The sequence below is a fragment of the Symphodus melops genome (genome assembly GCF_947650265.1).
Source record: "Symphodus melops genome assembly, chromosome: 5".
NCBI lineage: Eukaryota > Metazoa > Chordata > Actinopteri > Labriformes > Labridae > Symphodus > Symphodus melops.
In genome coordinates this window covers 20,310,604-20,331,355 of record NC_136695.1, presented here as the reverse complement: position 1 = coordinate 20,331,355, position 20,752 = coordinate 20,310,604, and the positions used below count along the sequence as shown (strand labels likewise).

Below are 20,752 nucleotides of genomic sequence, written 5' to 3'. Positions count from 1 at the left end.
TGCACTGAGGAAAATAATCTCTCGTCACCTTTAACCAGCTATATTTTATGGAGAATCTTTCACAGTCACACAATTGTCTCATTCTATAAGGAACTTGGACTTGTTTAAGGACAATTTGTCTTTCTTTGAGTTTTCTTTATTTTTTAAACATTTATTTTTGGACTTTTTGTTCCTTTATTAAAAATAAAGAATAGTGGATAGAGTCTGTAATTAGGGAAGAAAATGGAGTGGGCAATGCCATGTAAGAGCCACAGGTTGGATTTGAAGCTGGACTGCCCACTTTGAGGCGTATCGTGTCTGTACATGGGGCACATGAACTAACCACTGAGCCACTTGTGCCCCAATTCCTTTGAATTTTCTGCCGGCTCCAATAAACTCGGTGGGAGCTGCTGATGCTCCAATTGTCCGCAAGTGTTGATGGGGTGATTGTGTTAGGCCAGCTAAGTGGCAGCTTCAGCTGACAGCCCCAGATGGTACTCCCAGATAACAGAGACTCCACATGCTGCTCCCATGCACCAAGCCATCACTGTAGGCAGCAGAGTAATATAACTTTTATTGGTGAAGGGCTATGTTGAGTAGCAGAGAAGTGTGGGCAGACACTACCCACCAGCATTATAACTGCACTGTATACTGATGAGTGAGTGTAGCTATATTTGGTAGCACAGGCATGTTTGTAATCTATTTTAGTATCGACAGGCAGGCTCTGGCTCGCATCCACAGAGAATGTGCAGGTGGAAGGTTTTATGAAAGTTAAGGGGAAAAGGATTATTGAAATTAAGGTTTGTGTGAAAACACTTGATGCTATATAACCAGCCTCACAGCTTTTGCAGTAAAAAAGAAACTCAGCTATTATTAGAGTCTATAACTAGGAGCCCTAATGTGGTACTAATGATGGCAAAGTTAAAATTGATTCCTTTAACTTCCAACGACAGACATTTTTAATATATATATATATATATATATATATATATATATATATATCCTTATTGCATATCAAAAAAATGACAAAATAATGCCGTTTGGCAGTATTAGAAATACTAATGATCCTGTTCCAATTCACATAAAAATGACTATTATAACAACAGCCTAAGTCTCTCTCCCCCCCATGTCCTTGTGTTGACAAATCTAGTTCCTTGCTGCCACATGGCCTTCCATACGGTCTCAGTATCCAGCCAAGCACCTGCCACCCTGCAGGGCTCTTGTTATAAAGGACTCATTCCCAGGCCACATGGAGGACTCACAGCTTTCTCTGACAACCATGTGCCTGTGTCTGGATCGAGCCACGGACAGGCCAGAGATATAAGCAGCCTGAGCTCAACTGAACCAAAATATTTTTCTGGAATGACACAATTTCTGTCCTTAAAGTCGTTATTTCTTCATTAAAGGTTTGCAGCTGGCTCCAGGTGTTCTGAAGTCATGGAAAGTCGCTGTGGACTGCTCAGTCTTGTTGTTATTCTCCCAGTGTGTGTCAGCATGTCCGTCGTCTCAAGTGGAAGCAGTCATCACAGGCTGGCTGAGTTCTGCCTGAATAAAGAGGGTTGCTGATGAAGAGCAAACATGTTAACTGTGAACTCCTGTTTTAATACAAACATATATGAGTATGAGAGTAACACAAACTAGTATCAATGCATATATATTTATGAGTTCATCTTAAAGGACCTTTGGGGCTAAAATGGCTGTGTTTACACATGGATATTAAAAAGATGAAACGCAGGTTTGGACATTGACTATCATCAAGTGAGTACTAATATTATAGAAAATATTTAAACGATATGATAGGAGATAAGGGTAAAAAATAGAATGTTTATGAAGTGATTTCTTCTGAAGGCAGAATAGTTTGACACTCACAAAGCAGGAGAAGATTTCATTCACATTTCATTTCAGTTTTTACTTGAGTTGGACAGAACTGGTACATGGAGTGGATATTGTTTAGCATAGAGTTTTCTGTGGTATAGAAGTTGAGAAAAATTGCTGAATGTTGTGAGAACCTTTGATCGGGCTTTTGTGCCTATTTTATGGAGATAGGACAGTGGATAGAGTTGGAAATCAGGGAGAGAGAGCGAGTGGGGAATGACAATAGGGAAAGGAACCACAAGTTGGATTTGAGCCTGGGCCACACACTTGGAGGACTATAGCCTTCAATATGGGGCACTACTGTGCCACTAGTTCTCCTGATGTAAAGTTTTCATAATGTTATAGAGTATTTGATATCTAAGGAATGAGACTGATGTAGTTCTATTTAAGGGGGAAGTTGCCCTCCTCGGCCAATATTGTTGTATGTTCACTCAGTCAATTAAAACTGGATGTGTGTGTCTAAATGTGGTCAGATTGTGCACTGCATCAAAAAAGCTCTTATATAGTAAAGGGAATAAATAAAGATTGGCTATGATATGAATAAATTCATTTTCCAGGATAGCATGTTATGTGTGCTGGAGTTCTCTCCCCTGTTCTAAAAATAGTTCTAAATACGAGGCAAAAAACCAACCCAGTATGAGTGATATTTTTATTCATATATTTCTCATATATTTTTCTATGACATAACATTATGTTTCTGGCTGTTTGTGTTTTTGAATCCAGCAGACTTCTGCTTGAGGCTGACGAGTTGTCAAGACAACCATGAGGCTGAATTTGTAACTGCAGAGACATTCAGCTTTTCTCTCCTTAGATAATGTTGCTTTGATGAACATAAATATGCAGGACTCTTCAATGAAGGGTAGAAATTGTGCTAGAATTTATTTAGCCTCTTTTCTGCCTCTGGAAATGTAATGTACTTGTCCAATGTCCATTTCACGATCATGTCTTTCTTTCTTTCTTTCTCTGACAGCCATGTCTCCTTGTCTTCACTGAGGCATGGACAGACCAGAGGAATTCTTATTGAAATGTGTTTGTCCTGTGCTACCTCTGCCCTCCTCATGTAAAGAAAGTCTTCACCACTAATTCACAGAAACAAAGCTGCACTTTTACAATTACATTAAAAATACACAAGTTAGGGGATAAAGTGCTATATATATATATATATAAAAAAAGATCAAAATCTAAAACAAATTCAAAGATGGAAAAACAAATGGGAAAATCAAAATCTCCTCATTTATTGTGTTTCCATTTGCAGAACTGCAAAAATAACACACAAATCCCTTGAATAGGTTAAAACTGGGGGTGCTGTTTGTTGTAATAATGTCACTCTGTTGATATATCTACTTGACACAGGTCAATGTTTGTGTCTGAGGTGAAGAGGCAAATATACTGCCCTCTGTTGTATATATCTGGTATTGAACCTACACCACAGTAGGAGAACTGGGCAGGCTTTCTCTGAGGTCACTGAGGTCATATCAATAATCGGTTCTTTGCTTGAATATATAAATCAGTCGTCTATGAAAGAAAAATCGGTGATCCATGTTGAGTAATTATAAATTGCACTGACATATATCTAAATTGATACAAAGGAACGTCATAAGGGGGTCAACAGTATTAATATATTGTCTCATTTTCCTTCCCAGTCTTTCCTATTCACCAAACGAATCTCTTTATGAACCTCTTTAGAAACCATGATTACATATGAAGAGATACTTGATTTTCTAGCTCTGAATTGAGCTCATTTGTGTTTTATGTTTGTCTTTATGATTCATTATGTTCAAGCGTTTAAACAAACTCTTCTACAGTCCCTCAGTGGCCGTATTACTCCTCCACAAATCACCCCCACCCAGTCTTACATTTGCCCAAACTGTGTTCTAGAGATGTGCGCAAGCATTGGCTTTCTATTTTCAGCTGAATGAAAAGAGTCTTGGCACTTGGACTCAGGATGAAATCTGTTTTGTTCTGCTGAATTTGGCTCTCAGCACATGCTTACTATCTACATGTAACTGGGTTAAAGAGCTCAGTTTAATGGTGTACAGTAAAACCACAAACATTTCACTGAGAAGAGACACTTTCTCAAAGGCAATGATTTATTCCTAATAATCTTATGTATACAGTACACTTGTTTGTTCTGTAGAACGTGACTGGAGCAATAATTTTTTGATGTATTAGGTTGATGTATTACCTAATGTAAGCAGTCAGTGCCTTAGCTATGGACACATTGCACATTGAAAAACATTTTACAGACGTGACTTTTTTTATAGTAAAATAAAACATTCATATGTATAATATTATATTACATCACACCTGAATGTCTTTTATAGGCCTGCTCTTTTAATCAATTAATAGGCTATTGAACTCATAATCTTCAAATTAGTAGTTTTCAGAGCTATACTTTCACTATCTTTGTCATTTTTCCCCTGTTAAGAGACTTCCACCAATGATATTTTCAAGGTCACTTTGAACACCTGCCAGTGGTGAATAAGACAGCTGAAATGTTGTAAAATGTGACCGATTTTAAACTCAATGTGTGCAACAGTGTATCTTTTTATAATATTAATAGTGAAACTGAGTTGATGTAACATGTATTCACCCTTTAACAAATTAATGACCCTTGTTGGAAAGGTGAGGTCAGTATCACCTGCCTGGTAGATATTGCTGTCCCTTTGCGCTTTTCATTAACTGCTGAATTCACTCGCTCTCAATAGGCTCTTTCAGCGTGTCATGCTACACCACCATTGAGCTACAGCCACGTTGCCACCCATCTTTCTTAATGGGGACTGGAGACTGTGAAGCTGCCTTGTTGCCATGGCAGCAGGCGCTTTCACATTCTCCCCACATAGCGTGCAGTGAGCATGTTACTCCTTCCAGACTGGAGTGCGCACAGACAGGGCTGCTCAGACAGGACCGAGCCAGGGTTATTGGTTATTTACCTCTCGCTCTTACACCAAATGCCCTCTCTCTCTCTCTCTCTCTCTCTCTCTGTCTCTCTCTCTCTCCCCCCTCCCCTTTATCATTTATTCATAGTTTAACCCGATTGCCTTTTTCCATTTCTCAAATTTACTTTAAAATATTTCTTCTGGCTTTGTTGTTGTTAGAGGCCTTCACATGGAAAATCTTTTTTTATTTTCAATTCTTAATTTATTTAGCAATCATTGTTCGACAATTCCTTGCCATTGCAAGATAGATGCAATGGCAAAAAAAAATAGTTAGAAAAACAACACAAGATTAAGAAAAAAGTAGTAGTAAGGGGACAAAGCTAGTAGCATGTAGTGTATACATTTTTAAGTAATATTTTTAAAGACCAATTTACCAACAACATTTTATTGGCTTTTGAGGTCATGCATTGCTTGCAACTGAATGACTCATTAGACATATAATCTACAATTTCTAAAATCGTATCAGAATGATCAGAGCATGTAGGCTAAAGCACCTTGCCACCCCACATGGTTTTAGTCCACTCAGGTCTTAAATTGTTTTTATGTGTACATTTCAGTGATGTTAGCACTTGACTTTGTCTTTTCATAAAAGCTTTAAAAAGGCTGAAAAAAAAGATACAATTGAGGTAATAACAGGAGCAGGAGTGAACACATTGTGCTTGCAGTATTTTACAGTAGTATAATATCGATATGTAATGTAATGTAAGATAAGTTAGCTTGCTCAGTTTCGGACGAAGCATCAGCTGTGTTGCAGAATTTACCCACATTTTTTTTACAGTAGGTAATACAGCATTAGGCAATTTAAAACTTATATGCCACAATAGTATGATGATACTGAACTTCCTATAAGTTATGGTTTAGTGAAAAAAATACAATGCATTCCCAGACTCCGTGACCTGCATAAACACGCAGATGCTTACTTTAACGTTTTAAAATGGTGCTATGGTATTTTCATTTCAGTTATTGCAAGGACTCATACTCCCTCATTAGGCCTGATAGAACTTCTTTAAGAATTTAGCTAAAAAAACCCAGATACGTCTACCACTGTCTTAAGCCGTGAAGGCCTACACCATTTCTAACTAAAATTGGACCCACAAGTTCCTGTTTTTTTCTAATTGTTGAAACAAGCGTTCCTTGAAAACTTATGAATGACTTCATACAGCTTGTGATTGTTGTTTGCATCATACAGGCTTTCCGTTTCCTTTGAGTATATAGTAATCAGTGTTACATGTCTGGACATGTCTGCTGCATTCAGAGGAGGCTCACTTGAGCCCGAGGGATTGTATGAGGAGGATGCAGAGTAGAGTGTGAGTAACGATGCTTGGATAATTGTTTGTTGGACCCTGAACAGTTCCAGGTAATATGAGTAATCTCTACAGATTGGCAAGGACATTGTGGTTGAAAAGGAACTTGGACGGAAACTTGTGTTTTTCTTAAAAGTAAGGGTAATGCTCTTTAAATCCTGCAGCAGCTGGGGCCCTGTCCTGTTGCCATGTTTTCTGTTAAAGGTTAAGTGTTTGAGTGTGTTCGAAAGAAGAACAGTGAGCAGCTGTGTGCTGAGTTTGAAAATGAAGGAATGTATGCATTCCACACTGGTTTAATGGGAGGGAGCCTGCTAATGAAAACATGCTACTACTCTTAATCAAAAGACCATAATAAGGTTTCAGTATAGTCAATATTTGTTAGATGACATAATTCTTGTTAGTGGTTGGATAGTTCAGAGCACGCCCTCTTCTCATTTGTAAACCTCAGAGGGGAATGCAGCACTTGTTGTCTGGCCTAAAAAAGCAGAACACATTCAAATATGCCAGCAAAACTCCTCTGTCATGTTAGACCACACTAATCAGCATCGTATAGCCTAAGACTCATTTAGACGAACTCTTATTTTTCAAAGTGTATTTAACATCACTGAAGGGACAACAGAGTAAACAAACTGCATATTTCCTTAAAACAACAGAGTACATTGGCTGTTGTTACATTGGATGCTATATATTTACTATTTACAGAAAACTGCAAGGGGCAAGTGTCAGAGAATAAAAAATGTTATGTTCTTTCATTGTGAATAGAATTTTTTTTTTTTTTTTTTTTTAGAATTTCCATTAGTCACACCCGCTAATAAAATAAAAATGTGATGAGTGATGAGGAACTTTTAAAACCATCAACTCAGCACTCCTTTTTTTAACAAGCTTATCATCACATGGCTTATAAGTTAGGGATCTTTTCAGTCACTATATTTACAGCCTGAAGACTTCCTTCTGAAAGAATATCCCAGTATGTACTGTACTACACCATTATAATCACACTCCAAACTGGGGTACATTCTGAACCACTACCACTTTGCCCTGTCTAGAAACGCAGGCACGGCCCAGCTAAAACCAGGAAGAGAGATTTAACAGTTGTGTCTTCTTGTGTTCTCACTCTTGATTTACTTGGTACGGTGAGCATTTCACTCCATGTAATTACACCAGCTGGATTTGTGAATTATCCCAGGAAAGCTTATTTGAGCTTGCTTGGCTGACATTAAGTCTGACCTTGAACGCACAGGGAGCCATGTCATGTCAGGAGAACCACAATCTCTGCTCGAACTCTCGACTTGACGCTCCACGCGCTCCTTGTTATGTTTGTCGCTTTGAGGATTGTGCAGTTAAGTCTGTTTTAAAGGCTGCCGGCCGCTTCTTTGAAGCCACTTGAGCCACAGTCGAATGATGATGTGGCTGTCGTACCTTTTGCGAGGAATATGCACAGTGTGCCCGTGTTCTTTTCGTTCCCAGGTTCACCAGCGGGGGAAGCACATTTGAGGATTTTAGTGGTTTAACATGAGTGCTTGTGTTTACGTAACAATCATGGGGTTGGGACAGTCTATGGTTGGGACCCATCCAAGGCTAGATTGGTTGAGGGATAAATGAACTAAAGAACACCTAAATGACACCTATGTTTAAACTTTAAAGAATACAAAAAGTCTTTGCAATTGTGTTGAGAGATTCCCTTAAGCTACTCACGTTACGCCTCTTATGTGAGGATGCAGCTGTGGGAAAGTTCAGCCCCCCCTTAACAGCTGATGTAGATGCAATACTATTTACTAGTCTTGTTGTATTAGCACGGTTGTCTAAATTGAGGCGTTCTCTTGTGTTTTCCTCGGTTTAGGTTAAGGAGACACCCTGCTTGTTTTTCCAGCGGCTGGTCGACTGATGGTGACTGTTTGTCTCTCTGTCCTCTGCTGTACTGGAGAAGGAGGAGGCCCCTCGGGCGAGGAGGGCTCCGGTGCCAAGTGGCCGGGCGGCAGGGTGTTTATCAGGGCTGCCCGCCTGTTCTGATGGGAAATATCTCTGGGTAAGAGATGGGGGGGGGGGGGGGGGGGGGGGGGGCAGCGGTGACGAGCAAAGTCCGAGTCACTTTGCTGAAAAGACTAAAAATTTGTAGGGCAACTTTCAGAGCAGATTAGGAGGAGATTTGCCTCCACTGGGGAGATTGCATATGAAAATGAACAAGAACGGAGCGGTGCATTAGAACAGCTTTGGCGTGCTCACACACTGAACAACTTAATCCTCTGTCGGTTTGTGTTTGTGCATATGTGTTAGTGTCTCTCCATGTGTAAAGCCAATGTGAATATCCCACAGTTATTCACATTCATGCGGTATGACTGTCTGAGCAAAGCCTCTCTGATTCTCCAGCTCTCTCTCTCTCTCTCTCTCTCTCTCGCTTTCACTCTCCCTCCCTCCCTCCACTCCGTCTGTTGCTCCCTCCCCCCCTCCTTCCCCTCGCTGTGTGAGCGTAGTCTGGGCGCCAAGCCAAGTAGAGTGTGTTTTTTTGAATGAATACCTGATGCGGCTGATGAGGCTGGCTGGGGGAGGAGCTGTGTCAGTGGAGTACTGAGAGAGAGAGAGAGAGAGAGAGAGAGAGGAGGGAGGCGGAGAGGGAAAGAGAGAGAGGCAGAAACAGAGAGAGAGAGAGAGAGAGAGAGGGAGAGAGAGAGAGAGAGAGAGAGAGAGAGAGAGAGAGAGAGAGAGAGAAACAGCCAGGCTGAGAGGGAGCTGGCGGTCTGGTGGCCTTGCATAACACACGTTGGAGCAGCCTTGAACGCAGGACTTGGTGTTTGCTTCAGCAGTGGGGGAACTTCCTTTATCGTCAGCCCGTTGCAGGGGCAGCGTAGCCTCCAAACCAAGGAGCCCAGAGAGAGAGAGAGAGAGAGAGAGGCAGAGAGAGAGAGAGAGAAAGGAAGAGCTGGAGCAGCAACAGCACAGGCTCTAGGAGAAGAGAGCGGCACAAAGGAGAGATTCAGGAAGAGGAGTCCTAGGAAACACGTCTCCAACGCACATACACAGACACACATACACACACACACAGAGGCAGGAAGAATCTTTGGACATGCTCTGCAAGCAGTGGCTGTGGAGAGACTGGTGAGCTATTCTTAGTACTCTAACCAAAGGAGGGGAGGAGGGGGGGGGGATGGTTTGTGTCTTTTCTTCTTGATTTGTGCCACAGTAGTATTTTATGCTCCTGCTACTACACTCATCTCACTGTCATTGTGAAGACCCCCCAGAGGCTACAGCCACAGCGTTGTGTATACAGAGTCACAGTCAGTAGCTTTCCAAAGCGTTGACCCTGTTTGCTCGTGGAGTCGCCTGCTGTGGGGAGGAGACGCCTGAGAAACACACCTCTGCTCCGCGTGCTCGTTGTGAATCGCTCGCGTGCGTTTCGAGCAGCGAGGCAGAACTCCGGAGTCATTGTGGAGACAAGCAGCCGATAAAAACCCGCTGCCTGTTCTTACTGTCTGCTTTAGTCTGCCACACGGTCGGTCCGCCTCTTAAAGGCACAGGCGCCACGTTTGTACGGAGATGGGGCAGCAAAATGGCTCTTTTGGGGGGGTATTAGATAAAGCAGTACGCTGTATCGATCTGCTCTGTGGTTAAAGCGGCTGTGTGTGTGTGAAAGGGGCTTGAGGGGAGGTCCTATTTATATGCCGCGATACACATATGCACACGTACATATTGTCGCCGTAGCGCCTCCCCCCTCTGCTTATGCCAATTCTCAGATTGATAATGATGTTTTTGTACTCTATATATAGCAATTTGCTGTACAGGATATTCACTGTGCATCTATGACTCGTCTGGCAAGCGACACAAGATGCCTTCCCTTATTGACAACAGGTTTAGGAGAAATTGCATGCAACATATCAGGACATAGTCACTAAATAATTCTGTTGTTGTTTTTTTTTTTTTTTTGCCTCGCTGCATCATCCTACTGCAGAGAAATGTTATTGCTATGAAGCTGTGGATCGATACGAGAAAGAGATATTTGATCTGGAAAGGCGAAAGAAGACTGAGGCAGAAGGAGAGGAAGTGGGGGACTGGAGGAGCTGGAGACTGCTGCTGCTGCTGCGTAAGAGGGAGGAGAGATATCTCTGCTGGGGGTTTCGCACCTGGAGACAACAGAGAGGAGGTTGAATGAACAAAACATCTCATCTGGGCTCCAGCGACGGCTGACACACATCTTGTACACAAGTGTATTTCTATGGTTTGTGCAGCTTTTTTTTTTATTTTTTTTTTTTAACGTGGGAGGTACCAAAAGAGGATCACATGCAGGGCTGGCTCGATCGTTCCATCTGAGCTGAAAATATCATCAGAGCGATGAGCATCACCGCTCCGTCTCTCAATGTGTTGTCGACCCCTCAAAACATGTCTCGAGGGGTGACAGTCCTCGTGGGCCCCGGGCTCCTGTGTTCACTGTGTCATGGGTTTGAAGGCTTGCCTTTGTTCTCCATAGTATCATCACATGGGCCGTATGTTTGTTAGTGTCACTGTGTTCTAATAATAGGCTGGAAAATTGAGAGAGCTGCTGAGCTGTGGGTGTGATGTGCAGATAGTGCAGCACAGGTCATATGAGGAGAGGACAGACACCTCTTTTCGAGCATGCTGTCGTGTCTTGATGAGTGATGGTGTGTTTTTGTGGGATTTCAAAAAAAAAACAAAAAAAAACAGAGCACCCTTGCTTTGTCGTCCCGCGCTGGCGGAGATCATTCTCGTGCTATGGATGTGATGTCATTCCAGTGTAGATACGGTGTAGCTGAGGTGGGGTTGTTGCCACTGAGCGATGCTGCACACTGTAGCTCGGGCTGTAGCGGCGGCTGTGTTGCTGATCGGGGATCTCTTGAGGAGGTGGGGGCTACGGTGCTCTGATGCTGCAGGCACTGCTCAATGTGGGTCAGGAGAGGCAGCACTTTATCTTCTTCTCCCCATTCTCTCTCTTTCTCTCTCTCTCTCTCTCTCTCTCTCTCTCTCTCTCTCCTGTTCTCACTCTAAATCCCTCCTTACTCCCTTTCCTCCTTTTACACAGTTCAATCTGTCATCTTACATTGCCCCTCTCTCTCTCTCTCTTTCCTCCCCCTGGCTCTCCTCTTTCTGTTTCTCTTACTCTCCAGCTCTGCTGCTCTACTCCTTTGTTACATCTGCTGGATCTACCAGGGTTTGTGGTTAGATGAAATGCATCTCGCACACGGTTTTCGCTGCTTTCCGATGCAGTGACCTTGTCAAAGCCAGCATCAGAGGTAGATGCATCTAAATAGAACTGACCAAGGTCGCCTCCTGCATTTTTTTTCTCTCCCTCGCTCTTTATGTAACACGTCTGAGTAGCCTGCTGTAGTCCAACTCCTCTGTGATATAAAAATACGATTTAGCACTGTCTACCAGCTCCTCAAAATGGTATTTAGGGGAGAGGACTGAATGGATGGAGGGGTGAGAGTGTGTGTCATACACTCCATCTCTGTGGTGCCTCTGGCTAATGAACAACTCAGAATGCTGTGCATTGACCCCCAGATAAGCCTGCAGGAAAAAAAAACACAACAAAACAGCCAATCCGAGGAAGAAACAGTAAAAAAAAAAAGAAAAAAAAAAAGCAAAGCAAAAAGCTGCATGTCAATGTTGCATGTATGGATGCACCTCACACTGTTTGTGTCTCTTTATAGCTTAAACGTGTGCATAAATATCAATCTATAATACATGTGAGCGTATGTCTGGGCCTCCTGTCAAACACTGATAATGTCTAGCTGCTGCTGTGGGCTCTCACTAACCCACCTTAAACACATCGTGAGTTCAACCAACCTGGCTGCAAATAAAAAGCTTGTTCCATTCAACTCTACCTGGCTTCGGTCAGCCTTTCACTAACCCAAACTCTAAGAGGGCCTACTCATTCATTGTTTGTTGTCCACTTAGCATTCCCTTGAACTTTGCAACACCACTCAATTTGCCTTCAGCGGAAAAAGCCATTGTTCAAATATTTTGAAGCACTTCAGTGATTGCAACAAAGGCCCATTTACGCTTCTTGCAGAATGTTCCATAATCAAATTTCCAGCCATATTGTTTTCACTTCATTTTTTTTGTGAAGTGCCCACTGACCCAGAGTTCCTGTCTGGAGGTGGATGTTATATTTACAGCAGCCCCATCTGACTCAACACAAGACTATAGAGTGTTAAAACAAAGACTAAAGCACAAGCTCCTCTGAGGCTGTTACTATGCACTGTTTTCCTTTCACTCTGCTTTGTTACCCTAGAGCCTGGAGCAAGATAACAGCCAACAGCAATACACATACAATAACCCTGTACACATGCACACACATATATACACACACCCACTCATACACAGGAACAAAACAGTTGAGGAAACTCCTGCCTGGTGTAGGAAACATGAAAAGGCCTTTTCCAGACTGTGTAAATGATGACACGCTACATTGTACTGTACTTTCCTGTATGTCATACATCATAACACACAGAGAGGCCGGCTGAGCCCTGACAGATACATCTATGTAGATCATCTGGGGCTGCATCTTAAAAAGGGTTGTTCTTGGGGTAATGTTCATAGTAGCCAATATGGCATACATGTGAAGTGCATTAGAAAAAACACAAATTAGATGCAGGAGTTGTACCAGACACCACCTTGTGGCAAAATTAAGGACAGCACATTTGAACACAAGGGATTTTTCTGGGGAATGTTTGTTTGTCTGCATTTCAAACTGCATTATGTGAATATGTTGATAAAACACAGGCTGTATAATACACTGAGCTACTACTTCTGTTGGATTTGATATAAAATACATTCAAATTGAAATTTCAGTCAGGGCGCCCTTCATGCATGCAGCATAAAGGGCCTTTAAGATGTTCAACATGTTTTTCTAGAACTTTTAAATCCTGCTTGCCTGAGTATCTGATTTGAGCTTCTCTCTGTTGTCAGATTCCTGCGGACGTCGTGGGGAGGCGGATCAGTCAGAGATGATTCCTCATGAAGTCTTTGGAGCTCATTCTGTGAGCTGGAGTGACTCCATATTCTTTGTTTTGAGATCTTGAGCTGTCAAGCAGTGAACACGAAGAGAGCCAGAGAGGCCAGCGCCCTGCACGTAACCATTTATTCAAGGAAAGAGACACACTATAAGAAAACCGTAAACGGAGTACCTGTGATTGCTGAGCCAAAAGCTGGCATAATGAAATCCAACCAGGAGCGGAGTAATGGATGCCTGCCTCCTAAGAAGCGGGAGATCCTGGCTTTGGAGCAGAGGCCAGTAGCGGTGGCCGCAGCAACACCTGCAGCTGGAGCGGTTGCTGACAGTCCCCACACGGAGAACCTAGCATGGCTAGCAAGTGTAGCGAGTGAACGCTGCAAATCAAGGGACGCAGAGATCCAGAGATGTCCCATATCCTCATCTTCCTCCACTTTTCCTTCAACTTCTATCTCTTCCCCAGCCACTCCTCTGTCTGCCGTTCCCCTATCCTCTCTGCCGGCAGTTTACCCAGCAGCCCTTCCCCAGCAGGCTGGAACCATCCAGTTTGCTCAGCTTGGACCCAACGTTCAGTTCATAAGCTCTGGGCCCTATGCCGGCTACATCTCCTCCCACATCATCTCCACAAATGCTGGCTCTGCGCCAACTAGCTCTACCATTGGACAACGCCCCCAGCTAGATGGTTACACCACTGCCCTCATCTCCCCCAACACCAAGGGGGAGCAGCAGTTTCAAATAGCTGTCTCTCCTACAGAACTGACTCCGGTGTCGCTCCCAGGCTCTCCCCAAGTCACCAGCCAGTACATTCATCTGGACGGCCGAACCCTCAGTGGAAATGCACTCAATCCATCCACTGCCCACCTCCAGCTGCATCCTCACACAGCCGTCCTCCCTCAAACGCTCACCCTGGCTCCCTCACAGCTGGTGGTTCAGTATGCAGACAGCTCAGTTGGAAAGAAAATGGACGGACATGCTAAGGGTGCGCTGAATGGGGAATTTGAGGTGATGAAACAGACCAAACAACCAAGTCAGCTGGGGAACCATCAGCAAGTCCAAAATTATGAGGCCAGACATATCCTCCTACCTGCAGACTATGCTCATAACCCAGCAGGACTCCAGACCTCCTTGGTGCTGGTTGCCCAGCCAAACCATGGAGCCGAACGGGATGCTGGCCCAAATAAGATCTCCCTGGTCCAGACAGAGAAAGGAGGCATATGTTTGGGGAAACCGGTATCCAGATCCTCTTCTTTCACCTCCCTCACTTCATCAGAGGTGGTGAAGTCCGTCGCTCCACACACAGTCATCCAGACAACTCTACCGTCGGAGGAGCTACCAGCTAGTCTCTATTCTTCCACACAGCCACCCATCATTGGATATATCACCAATACAAACCAGCATGCGGTCAGCTACCATGCCACACTGCCCCAGCACCTTGTCATCCCCAGCGGTCAGTCTCTGCTCATCCCGGTCAGTGGCGCAAATAACGGCACAGAAATTGAGGTCAGCCGCCCGATTAGCACACTGACTGCTACCACCACCCCTCAAATATCCACCGCCATGCCGCATGCCTATCTGGCCACGGCCTTGTCCAAGTGTGAAGCACTCGGGCCCAATGGAAACCAACTCTCCCCTGCTGTTGCCCAGGCCCCAGTGCTGCCAGCCCCACCCTCAAACCCAGCTCCTTCTGTTGTGGCAGTTCCCTCCCCAACACCCACCCCTGTCCCCACTCCCAACCCAGTTTCCATCCAAGCCTCGCCCTCCATCTCCTCTTCCTCCCCCCCTGTGGCACTTCCTCCTTTCTTTATGCGAGGCTCCATCATTCAGTTGGCCGATGGGGAGCTGAAGAGAGTCGAGGACCTGAAGACAGAGGACTTCATCCAGAGTGCTGAAATAAGCAGTGAGCTGAAGATTGACTCCAGTACTGTGGAACGCATTGACAGTGGGCAGAGTCCTAATGCTGTGGTCATACAGTTTTCTGTGGGAGCACTCAAAGCCCAGGCAAGTTACTCCTCATTCGTCATTCTCGTACAATTCACTATGAGTTAACTTACGCTGGTATATCAAATGACAGTATAAGTCCATTTTGATGACAATGCACACATAACTAATGACCAGAAGTCTACTTAATGCCGTGAAAATGTTCTTTGCCGTATATGGCCTTTTAATATTTCCGTTGTGACCGGAAAAGTAACTGCCAGAAATGAGCGGACCAATGACAGTCCTTGTGGTTCGCGTCGATGCGACGTGTAGTCAGAATTCTTTGGAGTTGCGCGTATGGCCACTGCGTAGGGGTCCACGTCGAGCTACAGCGTCGAAGTATCAATGAGGCTTTCGATGGGCATAGTGATGAAGCTGCTTTGGCCAGGGACGAGAAAAAGAAACAATAGACCATTTTCTCAGCTGATGTTTTGACTTGGCAGAGCAGAAAGAGCACGTTGATGTTTACAACATTAACAATGGCACCTTTCCGTTGCCAGTCTAAGAAAGATTTGATAATTTGTGAGCATGAAACTGAATCCAGCCTTCATATCTTTTTATTATTTGCACCCCTGAATATGTGAACTCACATGATGAATGAAACGTCCGGTGGGTTGAAGTCCTGTTGAGGCTTTTTAAGTAAACAAGCGGGATGGCTGAACCCACGATAGTGTCAACATCAAACAACTGGACGTCGCTGTGCAATATGAACTCGATCATGTCAGGACTCCTTCCTCTTGTGATGTCGATCAGGAAACCTTCTGTCAATGAAGTCACGTGTTGTTGCTCATATTGGTTGCATTAGTTAGTTCTCGTGATTGCAATATTTTTTCCAAGATACTAAGTCTTCTAAAAATGTATCCTTATGATAAGATCCAATGGAGTGCACTGAATTATCTTTTTTAATGAAAAAAGTAACATTTGCCTGCTGTTTGATTATTGTAGCGATCAGGACAATAAATGTAACATATTTAAAGTAGTTTTTTCCCTCCTTTAATTCTTAGTGTTACAAATGTATAGCTGTAACTTTGATTATTTGTATGTGCATCCAGCTTCGAGCTAACTTTCTGTTGTGTATGTGCTCTTCTCCAGGTGTGTGTGGAAGTGCTGGTGGAGTATCCTTTCTTTGTCTTTGGTCAAGGCTGGTCATCCTGCTGCCCAGACAGAACCACCCAGCTGTTTGAGCTGTCCTGCGCTAAGCTGTGTGTGGGTGACGTGTGTGTGTCGCTGACCCTGCGCAGCTTGAGGAACATTACAGTAACTGACAGCCAGACTTTGGGAACCAAGATACAGAGCGCTCACCTCTCCGACTCGTGTCAAAACATGGACGTCGCTGTCAGAAACAGTGCGAGTCCGAACGCCGGGAGCCATAACAGCGGCCTCCTTATGAAGGCCTGCAGTGCAGACAGGCTGGAGAGAGAGCGGCTTACTGGACCAAGAGCGGGATCAGACCTTCCACTGGGATTGGGATTAGTTCCGGGACAAGGAGAGGGGATCTATGGGAGTGGAACACTGTTGGCTGTGTCGGGCACTGGAGAGGCCAAAACAGACATAGCTTCTCTTACCAAAACGCAATGTGGCGATCAAGAGAGACCTGCAACCCGTAAGAGACGCTGGTCAGCTCCAGAGCGAGACCAGACGGAGAGGGCAGCGGAGGAGCCTCCTCTGACTCTGCCGAAACCCTCCTTCATCCCCCAGGAGGTTAAAATCAGTATAGAGGGACACTCCAGTACTGGGAGAGAGAGGTTCTTGAACAAAAGAGTAGACTGTTGAGAGAACCTGTAAGGATTATTTTTTTTAACCTGTGTTTTGCTTTGTGTTTAACCCCTCTCTTTGCTCACTATCCAGAATACTGTAATATAGGAGTTTACTCAGTATTGACACCGTTTTTTTTTCCTCTTCTCTTTTCTTTACACAAGTCTGACGTCTAAAATGAAGTACAGTCGAGCACCTTCATAAGTGGTATCACTCACGAGATCAGTGCAATCAATGCTGAAAGCAAAAATGAATGCAGCGTGAATGTTGAGCATGAATGGCAGTCAGACACCTGAAAGACGTTTGACCTGCGTGTCACATATCATAAGCTGGATTTCCTTCATCATGTGGCTTTAAGCCGCTGGATGCAGTTCAGTCAACCGTTCCTGCTTTCACATAAACGAGCAAAGGCCCATTTGTCATAGTGTAGAATGCGAGTTATCGTATTTGGACTCGTGTATGTTTGGTTCATAGTTACATTTATGAGTGGTTAAAGGAGAGAGAGAGAGAGCGAGCTGTGATTTTGTAGGAAAATGCTCATGGATCTGGTCATCTCTGCTGCCTTTTCTTTATCGCATAAAGTATGTTTTATCGTCATACTGTCACAGGTGTGTAACACTACAGCAGATGACTCTGTGCCACTTTTCTTCATGAGCATGTGCCTATGTGTGTGTACGTGTGTGTGTGTTTTTGTGTGTGCGTGTGTGTCAGACAGAGCAGAAGACATAGCTGGGTTTGTGTGGCTGTAGCTGTGACCTCAAGTTGTCAGAACAAAATGCAAATATCAAGACTGAAAAGGCCTGAATGTAGATTCCTGACATTTTCCTACATACTGATTTATGAAGTCAAATTATGATTTATTTTTTTTCTTCACATTTCTGACCGGTAGGCTGAACACGATGAGTGAGAAGTGAATTATAAAACACAACGCTGACACTTATGCCTTCATATAGCACTTTGTTGTCAAACAAATACATCTTCATACGTTCAGACGTACAGAGCAACATTAACGTTGACTCCTCGTCATGTGTCACCTGTTCATTCGGATTAATAAGAGCATGTTTATTGAACACATCTACGTACTCTACCTGTAAAATGAAATGAGATTATAGGCATCAGGAGGGTGTTCAAATATCTGCTGGAGCTGATTGTTACGTTTCTATTTCAGTGTCACATGAACCAACCATCACTAACGTTGTTCGTCTAAAAATATGAAAAGCAACTGAAAATGCAAGCACATCAATACAATAAATCAAAGCATGACAAAGTAGTTACTTATTGTACTCTCGTTACCTATCCTTTGGCTTTCTTTACAGAAACTATGGCCTTAAAAATACACACCTATTTCACAGGAGCACATACCCCCCCCCCCCCCCTCCTCTTATACGAGTATAAATGTCCATTTTCTTAGAGTAGAGCCAAAACAATCATCCTAAAGTTCATACTCAGGAACAGTGTGCATCCATGTGTGTGTGTGTAGGGCTGAGACGCAGTGTGCTGCGCGCGTGTGCATGTCCACAGTCACATGTGAATGTGTGTGTTCGGAGCAGCAGCACTTTGAGGAAGCATCCAGCAGCCGTATGTTGGTGTCCTTGCTCCTCAGCTGTTCGATTAAAACAGAAGAATCTGCTGACTGTTTCTCATTGCATCACGTCCTGCAGGTTTTATCAAAGAAGGGGGGGACACACAATGTACCAGGGCAGGGAATGTAAACACACACAGGGGGGCAAACTATGTCAAATTTATTTTTGAAGACAGAAAGAGCTACTATAGAGGGAGAGAGAGAGAGAGAGAGAGAGGGGAACGAGAGACTTGTAGTGTTGATCATGTACAGTAAATTGTATCCTAGAGAGTGTACAGTGTGTGTGTGTGTGTGTGTGTATAGATATTTTAACCCATATGTAGCCTATGTACTGTATGTGCCACAGCGCCTCCTTCTTCAATCATTCCATGAACTCACCAACATGAAGTGGTCTCCTGCTTTGGTTTTTGTCTGTTCAGGTATTGATCTAATGTTCATGAATGTGCGACACTTCTTTGGGAACATCGACATCATTCGGCCTCCTTGACTTGCACACTGTCACATACAGTTTGTGTGAATATGAACTGCAGTTTATCTCAATAGCCATTTACCTTTTATAACATGAAAGGTGTTTGTTGTAAATCCAGTAAGCAGGACTGTTTTCTTATGTTTGTGTTTGACTGCTCAGGCTACACAACACTGCCCAGTGACTGTTCTTCAAAATGATGTGGTCTTATAGTGTTCACTGTTAAAAGAGTACAGTACTGTTTCATCACTTGGTCTTAGATGACATTTTCTCTCTTTGAGCGTGGCCCGTGTTTGTAATATTTCTTCTTCAGTGACACTATAACACAGACCTATAATCTCATCAAACGTAACTGTATTAAAAACATGATTTCACATTGGGTTCTATCAAACACACATCTATAGTTTTTGTTAAGAATCAGGTGAGAAGATTCGATAGCACTCTTGTTTGTGTGCGGTGAATTATGAGGCTACAGCCAGTAAGTGTGGGTTGTCACCAAAACTGAGAGTGGGGCGAATCAAGTATCCTTCATTAAAAAGTCAAAATCATCAGCTACCCATTATTTTCGTGGTAATTTCAAGACTCGATTTTTGTTATTTTATTTAATTTGTAAGAGAAAAAAAATCAAAGAATCTCACAGTTTCTCAGTTTTAATCTTGTTTTTTCTGGATTCTTTTTTCTTGGAATATTCCAAATCCTTTTGAGGTTAGCCGCTCTGTCTTTTTAAGTCTTTTTTTTTTCTCCTACCACAGTGGCCCTCATGTACTATGGAGCTTATGCGTGGCTTTGCTTTTCTCCTCTGTTTTTAATGTTCTAAGCTAGGCTGTCATCCGGTGGTAGATTCATAGTTACTGCACTGACAAGAGATCGGTATCAATCTTCTCATTGAACTTTCTGCCAGAAAGCAAATAAGTTCATTACCCATAATGTGAAATATTCCTTCAGAGGTCCTTTACATCCAAAGTTGTTCTTTTTAAAAAATAATCTCAGCCAAGATTGAAGCGTCAAGAAGCAATGATGTAAGCTCATCAACACAGTGTTCTCACAGAAATAAATGTGGATGTTGTACCACAGGGACAGATGAAACGAGAAGCTGTCAATCATTCGCAGTGCAGTACAACTCCTCTGAGCTTAGAGAAGAGGACAAATCAGGCAAAAGAAACATGAACACTTGTGATTGTGTACCACAGGTGTGTAGGCGCTTTAAACGCAAAGGTTCAGTAACTATACTATACTGTACTCTTCTTGTTTACAAATAAGCCTCAACATGACCCCTCAAAATAAACACTTTCCAGAACATTTATAAATGTTTAATACAGCGTACAAGCCCACCTTGTGGTGATTAATGGAAATGCACTTTGTATATGGGGTTGGGATGTGGGGTGTTTTAGTCTTATCTAACACACAGAAGTAATGTACAGCATGTCTGAGATATTTGTACTCTAACAGTACATCATCTTGGTGATTTGTAAATAGCTAAAGTCTTCCATTCTACAATTGGTTCGACCTTGTTGCCATGGAGAGGATAAACACTGATCCCTGTGTACAGACCTTTGAAGTAAAGTTTAATTTCTAACATACACTATTATTTATTTGACATAATTGCAGTTTAGTGCATAACCTACGATCATTTCGTTTGCACCAGCTCAAAAAAACAAAAAAGAAGACATTCTGGGAGTTAAAGACTTCAAAAGATATTTTGTAATTTGGGTCTGTTTGATAAGATACACATTGTCCTACGTACAGTCTGTAATAGTATCGATGATGTTCCCTTACTTTGATGGTGTTAAGGTTTGCTAGTCAGAAACTGTTAAATCTTTACTTCAAATGTTTGATTTTACATTTGATCAAATATATATAAAAATTAAAGAGTCTAAAGAAACATGTTGCGTGTCACTTTTTGCGAGAATGACA

The 20,752-nt window shown here is 43.1% G+C and overlaps 2 protein-coding genes across 4 annotated transcripts in view; one reads left to right on the top strand and one right to left on the bottom strand.

The window, feature by feature from the left end:
- Positions 1-20,752, bottom strand: part of ccdc12 (coiled-coil domain containing 12) — a 141,894-nt gene that overhangs the window by 120,918 nt on the left and 224 nt on the right. The window lies entirely within an intron of this gene.
- On the top strand, positions 6,080-20,301 carry LOC306823387 (ataxin-1-like). Of its 3 annotated transcripts, XM_079342870.1 has the most exons (4): positions 8,723-9,190; positions 10,041-10,307; positions 13,016-15,056; positions 16,128-20,301. In XM_079342870.1, exons 3-4 carry the CDS (start codon positions 13,263-13,265, stop codon positions 16,806-16,808), a joined length of 2,475 nt encoding a protein of 824 aa, XP_079198996.1. In that variant the 5' UTR covers positions 8,723-9,190; positions 10,041-10,307; positions 13,016-13,262; the 3' UTR covers positions 16,809-20,301. The 3 variants fall into 3 exon arrangements, with proteins under 3 accessions (XP_079198998.1, XP_079198996.1, XP_079198997.1); XM_079342872.1 differs by lacking the exons at positions 8,723-9,190; positions 10,041-10,307 and adding an exon at positions 6,080-6,100; XM_079342871.1 differs by lacking the exon at positions 10,041-10,307.

Coding starts and splice junctions, on each gene's coding strand:
- LOC306823387 (XM_079342872.1), top strand. CDS start 13,263: ATGAAATCCAACCAGGAGCGGAGTAATGGATGCCTGCCTCCTAAGAAG. Junction 15,057..16,127: donor TGGGAGCACTCAAAGCCCAG/GCAAGTTACTCC, acceptor GCTCTTCTCCAG/GTGTGTGTGGAAGTGCTGGT.